Source organism: Parastagonospora nodorum, assembly GCF_000146915.1.
Source record: "Parastagonospora nodorum SN15 chromosome Unknown scaffold_2, whole genome shotgun sequence".
In the NCBI taxonomy this organism is placed as follows: domain Eukaryota; kingdom Fungi; phylum Ascomycota; class Dothideomycetes; order Pleosporales; family Phaeosphaeriaceae; genus Parastagonospora; species Parastagonospora nodorum.
The window spans coordinates 1,273,045-1,282,844 of NW_001884550.1; the positions used below are offsets into that span (position 1 = coordinate 1,273,045).

At 52.8% G+C, this 9,800-nt stretch overlaps 5 protein-coding genes across 5 annotated transcripts; 3 read left to right on the plus strand and 2 right to left on the minus strand.

Annotated features, from left to right (window-relative positions):
* Nucleotides 1-276: 276 nt before the first annotated feature.
* On the plus strand, nucleotides 277-5,211 carry SNOG_01675 (hypothetical protein; the record flags this gene model as incomplete). The annotated part of the gene is given in 6 exon segments (XM_001792259.1): nucleotides 277-1,735; nucleotides 1,905-2,360; nucleotides 2,475-4,060; nucleotides 4,114-4,732; nucleotides 4,824-5,039; nucleotides 5,057-5,211. 6 exon segments carry the CDS (start codon nucleotides 277-279, stop codon nucleotides 5,209-5,211), a joined length of 4,491 nt encoding a protein of 1,496 aa, XP_001792311.1.
* A 714-nt stretch (nucleotides 5,212-5,925) lies between these two features.
* Nucleotides 5,926-6,609, plus strand: SNOG_01676 (hypothetical protein; the record flags this gene model as incomplete). The annotated part of the gene is made up of 1 exon (XM_001792260.1): nucleotides 5,926-6,609. The coding sequence occupies one exon, from the start codon at nucleotides 5,926-5,928 to the stop codon at nucleotides 6,607-6,609; it is 684 nt and encodes a 227-aa protein (XP_001792312.1).
* A 380-nt stretch (nucleotides 6,610-6,989) lies between these two features.
* On the minus strand, nucleotides 6,990-7,886 carry SNOG_01677 (hypothetical protein; the record flags this gene model as incomplete). The annotated part of the gene is made up of 2 exons (XM_001792261.1): nucleotides 6,990-7,620; nucleotides 7,693-7,886. 2 exons carry the CDS (start codon nucleotides 7,884-7,886, stop codon nucleotides 6,990-6,992), a joined length of 825 nt encoding a protein of 274 aa, XP_001792313.1.
* Nucleotides 7,887-8,359: 473 nt separating this feature from the next.
* SNOG_01678 (hypothetical protein) lies at nucleotides 8,360-8,682 on the plus strand (the record flags this gene model as incomplete). Its single annotated transcript, XM_001792262.1, has 2 exons — nucleotides 8,360-8,389; nucleotides 8,443-8,682. The coding sequence occupies 2 exons, from the start codon at nucleotides 8,360-8,362 to the stop codon at nucleotides 8,680-8,682; spliced, it is 270 nt and encodes an 89-aa protein (XP_001792314.1).
* A 151-nt stretch (nucleotides 8,683-8,833) lies between these two features.
* Nucleotides 8,834-9,756, minus strand: SNOG_01679 (hypothetical protein; the record flags this gene model as incomplete). Its single annotated transcript, XM_001792263.1, has 2 exons — nucleotides 8,834-9,624; nucleotides 9,723-9,756. The coding sequence occupies 2 exons, from the start codon at nucleotides 9,754-9,756 to the stop codon at nucleotides 8,834-8,836; spliced, it is 825 nt and encodes a 274-aa protein (XP_001792315.1).
* Nucleotides 9,757-9,800: the final 44 nt, after the last annotated feature.

Below are 9,800 nucleotides of genomic sequence, written 5' to 3' on the forward strand. Positions count from 1 at the left end.
CTTCACCCTCTCGCCGAGCCACGTCGCCAGCATGGGAACCCGCCGCGTATAAGCTTCCGCCCCCTCCCAGCGACTCCTTTGTCCCACACAGTTTCCCCAGCAGATCCGTTGCGCATCAATAACCCCGCTCCCGCACCGCCCAGAAGCACCCATGAACTCGATGCGCTCGCGCCACGGCCTTACTCCTCTTCTGCTGCTTCTGACCCTGTAGTCCTCCGACTGTCACCACACAGTCGCGAGCAAAAAGGAACCAGGCACCCTGCAACTCCGAGACGTATGTCTCCGCCAACAGATAATGTCCCCCAGACGCCCGATCGACGCTCCTCGACCCAGGCCATCTTCACTGCCTTCCGTGCTCTGACGGGCGGTCGCCTGAAGAGCCCCACGCCGCCGCCCTCGACCTCTTCTGCCACCTCGACTCCGGTGCGCACTCCTTCCCTGGGTACTCTGCGCTCCGGCTCTACCCCAGGGCCGCACTCAGCCGATGGTAGCCTTCAGCGCATCAGTCACGTCTCACAGCGAAATGGCCAGCCGGTGACAGGTGGGCCTCCTGAGCTGAGTGACCTTGTAAAGCAATTGGAAGCCGACAAGCCCTTTATTGAGCGCGCAGAGGCCATTGGGAAGATATGTCAGATTCTGGAGCAGTATCCGGTGCAGAACGTCCTTGGCCTGTGGTCAGTTGCAAGCGATCTGATCCTGCCTGAACAGCCGCAAAATGTCGCTGAGACAGGCTACAAGCTTCTCAAGAGCTGTGTGTCGTGGCCCAAATTGAGCACCATCGAGCGCAGCATTTTCTTTGATGCTGCATCGTCACGCAAAAACGACCGCAATTTTGACCAAAGGCTCCAGGTCATCAATGCTCTCACCAAGCGAGGTCGAGATATTGAGGCCTGCGAGTCGGCTATGGTGCCTTTTCTCGTGTCGTCGCTTGAACTGTGTTACGATGCTGCCAAGTCGTCCAGGAAAGCCAGTGGCAAGCGTAATGCTCTCACCCGAGAGACCGACAACCTGAGTCGACTGTTCCAGTACGCCATGGATGTCTGCAAGTTTAATGCCAAGATTCTAACTGATGAAGACCTGGAACTGTTGCTAGCTCGGGCCATGACCATTTGTCTGAGCACCTCCGAAACAGACGATATGGACAACTGCATCAAACTTTTTGACACAATCATGACCTATGTCCACGTTCCGTCAAAGTCACTCAGACCTTGCGTTGAGGTTATATGCACCATCCACAGAGCCATTCCGTGTCTTCGCGAACAGGCATGGACCTCTTTGAGCAACCTTTTCAAATCGCATACTGGTGGAGCAGCTATCATGTCTCTGTTACATACATTTCTCGATGGCCCTCGAAAAGAAAAAGGTATCAGCCAAGTCTACAGAGGCACTATGGAAGTACTACAAATTCTGCTCATCAATGACGGACGTAATGGCTTGCCAAAAGTCCCGATGTCATTGCTTTGTCCAGCTTTGAAAGCATCCATCCAGGAGCCGAACGATATCCAAGAACATCTCGTCTTGAAACTTCTCGATGCGGTGCTTCTAGAGCCCAATTTGCGAGACATTCTGCTCTCTGAGACTGATGTAGGCGAGCTCATAGACATCATCAGTACTTGTGTTGAGCGTGACGATGACCGACATTGTGGAAGTACTCCGACTACTAAAGCTACAGTCAAAGAAAACAGTGAAAGCAGCGAGAAAAACACGTCGCATGACGATAGCTCGACGGCTCCTGGTAGGTTTTGCTTCTGCCAGTCGTGATATTAAGCTTACAAAATCAGGACCAGCAACAACGTCGGAGAAGCCCGTAGAACGTATTGGGAGAAATTTCAGTTCACCGCTCGGACGGTCGACGACGCCCAAGCAAAGTGTCGATGTTGCTCGCCGAACTCCCGATGATCCAGTCTTCCAGGTCTTGATGAAACTCGACAGCGCCAGCGATGCCGTAGACTTTGTTCAGAGAGAGGCTGTCATGGAGCTTTTCCTGCGGTTCTGCCATCGTCTGGGTGATGCAGCGACCGAGAAGTTAATCCGCTATTTCGCGAATGAACGTTACTTAAGTCCTTCAAACGATGACTGGCTGACTGTGTGCCAAATTATCAGGGACAGTGTGATCAAGGACACTGCCAGGCCAAGATCGCTGCGAGTAGTAGCCATCCAGTCTTTGCGAGAAACCTATGATACAGTGGACAAACTCTGTGCGCCTGAACTTGTCACGAAGTGCGGCTCACTGCTGCTGGAGAGTATCTACTTTGAGGATGACGTCGAGATTCTTTATGAGCTTGTGGATTTTGCAGTCCATGTCGCGGAACGGGCCTCGACTACTGAATTTACAGACATCGTTGTTCTGCTAAAAGCACGTATGGACCGGCCAATTCCCGGTGCGCACGCCAGTCAACCTCATCGGTTATCATATTCTCTGAACTTCACAGGAGATTCGCGTTTTGGGTCGTCATGCAATGTCATTACTTCAGCTCTCGTCAAGCTGTTCACACGTAGCGTAGTAGGCTTTGCGCAAAAGACACGCATCTTATACGAAACCCTTCGCGCGATAGCTGGAGGCGAAAAATACGACAATGACGCAAGATTGACAGCCATGAGACTTCTTTTCCGTCTCCGAGCTGATTCTCGACATGCGCTGATGGTAGTCTCCTCCTCAGAAGGAGAGCGACTCGCAGCTGAGCTCTGTCGTACTGAAGAGACTGCCGTCATGGCCGTCAATGTCGACGATGCGCTGCACGACCACAGCAAATCTGAAGATTCTTACTCCTGGCGTGAACAGCGCAAGACTTCAGGATCAAGTCCACGTGCTTCCCTCAACCGCAATGCTGGGCGCTCAACACCCGCTAATGGTCGTATCTCAAAGCCAATTCCACCTCTCTGGATGTACCCTGGACCTAAAGGACTACCGGAGGAGCCCTCATCGGATCCCAGCAGAGTGGTCTTCTCACACATTGATGCAAGCAAGTATCCACTGAGTGATGAATTGCATGATATGGAGATAACGCTATGGCTTGAACTTATCATCTCTCTACTGCAAAGGCCGCCAGATTGGGAAATTTACAGCTACGTGCTTGTCCATCTCGGCCCACAGTTGTCGAATCAAGCCTTGGTCCGCAGTTGTGTAGTGCAACTTCGAATGCTGCGGAACGTCCTCTGTGAGCAAGTACGAAACTCAAGCTTCCACGAGCCTCCGGCTTACACGCTCTTGAAGAAGGCAGATGTCGCCGTTTGTCTGTTCCACGTCCTGACTGTGATCATCAGTTATCACGAGTATTTCGAGAAGAGCGAGGAGGACGATATGGTCAAAGCATTCCTCCAGGGAATTGTTCAGTGGGATCGAACATCCAAATGGTGTATCCACGCTCTTTCAGTCTGCTGCTTTGAGGTGCCGCTTTCCATTAGCAAATCATTGGACAGTATCATTCAGAAGATGTCGCAGATCATCACGAAGCCAGCAGTCGCAATACACATATTGGAATTCCTCACGTCTCTGGCACGTCTACCCGAGCTGTACAAGAACTTCCGCGAGGACGAGTTCAAAACAGTATTTGGCGTGTGCTTCCGCTACTTGCAGCACATTCGCGACCAGCGCGACCGTACCAACCATACAAGCTCATTACAGAGTGGCCATCGTACCTTGCGACACATTGGCGCATCTAGGGATCTTGTCGCGTCGCCAGAGAATGGTATGAGAAAGCAAAGGACTGTCGAAGAAGATCTACCACAATATCTGTATTCACTTGCATACCACGTCATCACTTTCTGGTTTATGGCATTGAAAATGGAAGATCGTCCGAAGCAAATACCTTGGATCACTAGGAACCTACATTATACCGACAGCTCTGGTCGTCAGATCATGGAAGAACAAGGCCAGGTCATCTTGGATATTATGAACATGGTCGCATACACAGATCGAGACCAGACACTTCGAGATGAGAGCTTTGCTAAACCTGGTGATGGTGAGATATGGAAGAAGACATGGGTAGTCGGAAATTCTTTGGTGTCTATAGAGACAGCGGCCCGGACCGGTGTTTCTCTGATCACGACACGCCGCCCTGTAAGTCTTCTGTTGTCCTTTTGATTTTGGTGCATTTCCTGACGCATGCTTAGGCCGGAACCCGCTTCTTGACCATGCGCCCACTTCTTGCGCCACCTCCACGCCACCAAGTACCCATCACTGTTGGGCTCGCATCCGAAGCCTTTTATTCTTCGTCATATGTAGGAGTGTTACCAGAAGACATCTTCCAGACCTTCTACGCCCCGCTCGATCTAGCAACCCCGCCAGTGTCTCTTCCAGACGACGATATGACGCGCCGAGCCATCACTTCTTTTGACAGAATCGCAACAGTGGACGCTTACAAAGTTGGAGTCATATACATCGGCGAAGGACAGACCAACGAAAGGGACATATTCTTGAATAATATCGGCTCGCCAGCATACACAGCATTCGTCAGTGACTTAGGCACACTCTGTCGTCTGAAAGATGCGAAGTTCAACACGGGTGGTTTGGATACGCGCGACGATGCTGACGGAGAGTTCACTTACTGCTGGCGCGATCGGTGCATGGAGATTGTGTTTCACATTACCACAATGATGCCGACTAATCGGGACGATGACATGACATACCCAAACAAGAAGCGCCATATTGGCAACGACTTCGTCAACATTATCTTCAACGACTCAGAGGCTGCCATACAATTTCGACACCTTTCCCTCTGCATTCAACTACGTACACATTGTCATTTCTCCCGAATCGAGAGCCAGCTTCGTCGATCGCCGCTTAGATGCGGATCCTGATGGCAGAGATCGTTATTACAAAGTCCAAGCCATTTCTCGAGCCGACTTTCCTGACGTTTCGCCCGCCGTAGAGACGAAGATTCTCTGCGGCAAACACCTCGCGGGATATTGCCGGCTCATTGCGATCAACGCTTGCGTGTTCTCTAGTGTATGGTATGTCCGTGAAGGAGGCGAGACCATCTCGTCCTGGCGCAGTCGACTCCGCGAGATCAAGCGTCTGCGCGAAAGATACGGCGCCAGTTCGGGCGATCAACAGCCTACTGCATCGCCCTCGTCACCCAGTCCAAGCCAGCCGCTGTCAAGTCCTCCATCTCGCGAACAAAACGGCATCTCCCCATTCCAGCGCATGAGTATCGCAACGCACTTCACAGACGCCACGAGCCGCAGCTCTATCAGCAGCTCTTCACATGATCCTTGATGTTACACACAGGCGCTTATTTTGGTGTTCTTGTGGGCAAATGTATACCCTAGGACACGATCATTAGTACTACACACAAAAGTTTGTCATTTTCTGCAGCGTGAAGGAATTGCGCATTGCATGGCGTCGATGGAAGGGACCTTGGTTTTCCCCAAAAAGTTACAGTGCTTTTATGTTCAGCTTTTCAGCTTTCTCTCTGTACATTCTAGGGCAAAGGCTCCATAAGTCTTATGTAAAACAAGTTGGTTTTACAGAACTACATTCAATCAGTAATCCTGTCATTGATTGCTATTCAAATTCTAACGTGAAGTTTTAAGGCTGAAGGGCGTCTGGACTAGACGTCCGATTACGGTTCCCAGATCCTTGACAGCCGACGTCAGCCGAACTTTTGCGATCAAGATCGAATCTCAAGCAACAGAACTTTCCATTCTTCCAACACCACTGCCATGGCGGCCCCAAGACTGCCATTTTTATGGCCCATGCTATACAAGAACACATCAGGACCACGTATACGCGCAACACAATTACACGAGAGCGCATCGCTAGCTTCGAGACGTCCGCGGAGGTGCCGCCAGTTCGCAACCACGCCCCGCCGATCGGAGGAGACAACCACAAAGCGGTATGGAAAGGGAATCGAGCCCGCGCCGCATCTACGCGACGCAGATGCTCCAAAGGCGCCCGAGCAGAAAAGCCCCGCGATATCAGAAATGAAGATCCTCGAGCCTGCGCCCGAAGAGCATGAAGAAGAAGAACCCCCAACACCAACACCCACAGCAACACCCTCCACCCCACCAAAAACGAGCGCAATAGACGACACCGCACCGCCTACTAAGCCCCCCGATCCCCCCAAAATTGGCGAATCCAAACCCTTGGACAGTGTCCTGCACATGCCCTCCCCTGCAGACGCCGACCCCCACAAACTCCCGCACCTCAAAACGCCCCCTTACGTGCATCATTTCGATACGTATGGCCTCGTCAAAGAACTGCACAAATCGCGCTACACGCCAGAGCAATCCACAACGCTGATGAAAGCCGTGCGCGGCATCTTGATTAACAACATGGCGCTGGCACGCGAGGGGCTCGTGTCGAAGTCGAATGTCGAAAACGAGACATACCTTTTCCGCGCGGCATGTAGCGAGTTGAAGACGGAGATTGGCAACGGGCGGAAGAGCCAGATTGAGCGCATGAGAACCGAGCGCGCGCAGTTGCAGCACGAGGTGGATATCTTAGGGCAGCGGTTGGGGCAGGAGACGGGCACGCTCAAAGATGAGTTGAAGGGGCTATTTGATGATAGGAAAATGGCGGTTCGGCAGGAGCAGAGGACCATGGAGACGAAGGTGAGTTTCCCTTTCTTTGGGATTGTGGGACGCTGGTTGCTGACGGTGTGCTAGATCCAGGAACTCAACTACAAAATCACCGTCGCGCTGAATTCGGATGCGCGCAGCGAGGTCGAGGGGCTGCGCTGGGTGCTCACGAGGCGCGCGGCGATTACGGTGGGTGTGAGTGCGTTCATGCTGTTTGTGGCGCTGCGGTATACGAGTTATGTGCAGCATCAGCAGTTGGAGGAACGGAGGAGGCAGCCGCCGCGCCACGACCCGCCGCCGCCACCGGAAACAAACGAGCGCGAGCACGCAGACGAGTTATATAGATCCCACGCATGGACTACAGGAGGCGCTGGGCGGAGAGATTTTAGCTGGGGAGGGCGTGTCACTTGGTTGAACGCCTCAACACAGAATTTACCGCTCCTTCAATCTTCTGATATTTGCGACGTCTACAGTTTATGCTTCTTCTCCCCGCTCGCAATCTTCCTAAACTCCTCCTGCGGCACACCTTTCAGAAATCTCTTCATGCCCGCAAACACCTCATCCACACCCTGCCGATCCAGCTTTTCGCGCATTGGCTTCTGAATCAACTCCTTAATCTTGACCAGACTCTCGCCGTTGAGGTGGTCGCCCAGCCGCTCATCCACCTCCTTCAACACCTCTGCGAGGAATTTATCGCTGTTGTCCTTACCCCCGACGTCAAATACCTTGTTCACAAACCCGACCTGCACCAGCTCCTCACACGTAATCCGCTTGCTCATAATCAGCGCCTCGTTCGCCTTCGAGATACCCAGGCGCTGTACGAAGCCAATCGACGCATTGCCCTCGGTCACCAGACCCAGGCTAGAAAACGGGGTGAGCAAAAACGTGTGCGGAGCCGCGTAAATGAAGTCTGAGAAAGCAACGAGCGCGGCGCTCAGGCCGACTGCAGGACCGTTGAGCGCGGTGACGAGGATCTTGGGGTGCGTGTAGAAGGCATGGGTGATGTGCAGGTTGTTGGCGACGAAGCTGCGGAGCCATTGTTGGCGCTCGTCGATGGCGGAGGGGTCGGTTGTGCCGCCGAAGGAGACGTCTGCACCGCTGTGGGTTGGGTGTTAGTATGTCTTGAAAGTAGATGGGGATGTAGATGTGGATGGGAGAATGTATACGTACGCAGAAAAGAATCGTCCTTTGCCTGTCAAGACGGTGATGAAGACTTCGTCGTGCTCGGCAACTTCGTACATGGCGCGCGCGAGCTTGTAGTATGCTTCGCCGCTGAGGGCGTTGAGTTTCTTGGGGACATCGAGGGTGATTATGGCGAGCTTGCCGCGGTATTCGACGAGGATGGGTTCTTCTTGGGACGACATGGTTGCTGTGTATTCCCGCTTCAAATTCTGTGGTGGAGTAGGGAAGGACGTTGAAATGTGTCGGTTGCTGATGAAGGTGATCCTACCGCGCGGAGATCGAGTCGCATACCAGCTGAGCCGAGGTCTGGCATAGCTCTAGTCGGCAACTTGATTGAAGCCATTGTTTCGCTTTGGCTGAGCGATAGCTTGGAAATACGAGTAGAATCCGAGAAATGGATGCATGCTAGGATTATCAGTTAGACTCGGCAATCCGTGCAATACCTAGAGGAGAGCGTGGTGCGGCGTGGACATGTGATGCCGCGAATGACGCCGCGACCATTGTTCGCGCCTTATCGATAAGCCTTCTCACGATAGATTTATCGCCGAGGTATCTCCGCGCGCGATCTGCGAATCTTCAACATCATCACTCCACCACCCAGCAAAACCGCTTACCTTGCCGCACACCACCAAAACCCCGTCGCATACATCCCAAAATGGGCGGCCCAAATCTCGAAGTCTTCAAAGTCAGTCCCGATCCCCTCGCCTCACCACATGCATCCACTGATTCCTATTTTAGTTCGGCATGTACATTCTCTTCCCCATCAGCATAATGTACTACTTCGGTACGAACCTCGACGGCAAATTCACAGTCCCCGAGTTCTGGCCAAAGCCGGGCCAGACGCACAAGATACCGTACGAGCGGGAGGAGATTGCCAAGGAGCTGGAGAGGCTGAAGGCGAGGAATTTGGAGAATAAGAGGAGGAGGGAAGAGGAGGAGCGCAGGATGCGGGAGATGGGCATGGGGAGGGAAGAGTAGGGGAAAATATAAGGGTCAAAGGGAGAGGTTGTTATGCGCGACAGAACTACAAGTCAGTGATGGCATGAAGGCGTTTTGAGAGGCCGAATCATGATATGTACATTATTGTACAGCGCTGTATTACATATATGTACAAAAACTACGAGGGTTATCATACTGCTACCTTACCCCGCAACTCCTCCCACAACTCGGCTGGTATACTCTCTCCCTTGGTCCAGTTCATGTACACACCCTGTATGCCTTGCACCTCTTGCAGGTCGTCGAGGAAATTACTCAGCTTTGCCGCCGCCTCTTCGTCGTTGACCTCCACCTTCGTGTCTTCGTTCGGGTCGTAGATGATCTCGCTCTCCTCGATCTCCATATCCAGCTCTTTCGCCAAAGATTCCGCAATTGTTTTCGTCTGCGCTGGCTCTGTGAATAACAACACCCTGCCCTCCTCATCTTCATGGACATCTTGGACGCCGGCATCGAGTGCTGGCTCAAGGACTTCATCCATGCCTATGCCTTCCTTTTTGCGCATAATTATCCGCCCTTTCTTCTCGAACATGAATCCTACTGTGGAGACTTGCCCGCCAGCCTCCTTGACAAGTAAACGCAGATCCGCCAGTGCGCGTAACTTGTTATCCGTCTGGCATTCTATTATCGTGGCGACTGACGGTGGGAGGATGGCTTCGAGGACGAGTGATTCGAGGGCTGCGCCGGTCGTTGACAGGCCCTGTCCACGGGCAATCGCGGCTTCGATTGCGGTTTTGGGGACGGCGCTCTTTTTCGCGGTGGTCAAGGCGAGGGCGAGGCGGGGGTTCATGTTTGGGTCTGGGCCAGAGAGCTTAACGGCTACGGTGATGTCGCGGGTGAGGAGGACGCGCTGCTTGCTTCTGGCGGCGTCATTCTTGGCTTTGTCGTGTTTGATTGAAGCCCATTTACTGTATTTATTTTCAGCGACTGTACCAGGAATTGTATCCAGAACATGTTACTTACGAATGGCCTGATTGCAGGTTCGTTGTGCCACTTATACATCTCAGCTGCTGTTGTACCCGTACACCTTTTGGGCGCAAGGGATATTGACAATTGCATTTCGTCGAGAATGAAGCGCGAACGGCGCGGAAGAAGGGCGCAGA